This window comes from Charadrius vociferus, unplaced genomic scaffold, assembly GCF_000708025.1.
Source record: "Charadrius vociferus isolate BGI_N301 unplaced genomic scaffold, ASM70802v2 scaffold633, whole genome shotgun sequence".
NCBI classification, from domain to species: Eukaryota; Metazoa; Chordata; class Aves; order Charadriiformes; family Charadriidae; genus Charadrius; species Charadrius vociferus.
The window spans coordinates 179,168-179,628 of record NW_009647428.1 but is presented as its reverse complement, the minus strand read 5'-3'; the positions used below and the strand labels follow the sequence as shown (position 1 = coordinate 179,628).

The window sequence follows — 461 nt, the reverse complement described above, 5'->3', positions numbered from 1 at the left end:
GCAGAGGGCAGGCCAGCCGAGGTTTACCGCTTCTTGATTTCGTCCAGGGCCAGGTGGTCAAACCCCACCGACATCGTGCTGATGACTTTCAGGCTGGGCCCTGCAAGACACCACCGTATGCAGCTGCCCAGTGTGGTCCAGGGGGCAGGCAGGGAACAGGAGGGGAACGGGAGGGGAGAGGAGGGGAAGGGGAACTGGAGATGAAGGGGAAGGGGAATGGAGAGGGAAGGGGAAGGGAAGGGGAAAAAGGAGGGGAAGGGGAAGGTGAAGGGGAAAGGGAAGAGGAAAGGGAGGGGATAGAAAGCAAAGGCGAAGGGGAACATAACGGGAAGGGGAATGGGAGGGGGTGAGGAAGGGGAAAGGGAAAAGGAAAAGGAGGGGAAGGGAAGGGAAGAGAAAGAGGAGAGAGTTGGGAAGGGGAGGGGAAGGGGACAGAGAAGAGGAAAGGGAGGGGAACGGGA

General features: G+C 59.7%; 1 protein-coding gene across 1 annotated transcript in view; it reads right to left on the bottom strand.

Annotated features, from left to right (window-relative positions):
• The window catches only part of GRHPR (glyoxylate reductase/hydroxypyruvate reductase), an 8,525-nt gene that overhangs the window by 7,454 nt on the left and 610 nt on the right, over positions 1 to 461 (bottom strand). Inside the window, 1 exon segment of the mRNA XM_009880551.1 lies at positions 13 to 100. Coding sequence (XP_009878853.1) covers positions 13 to 100 — 88 coding nt within the window.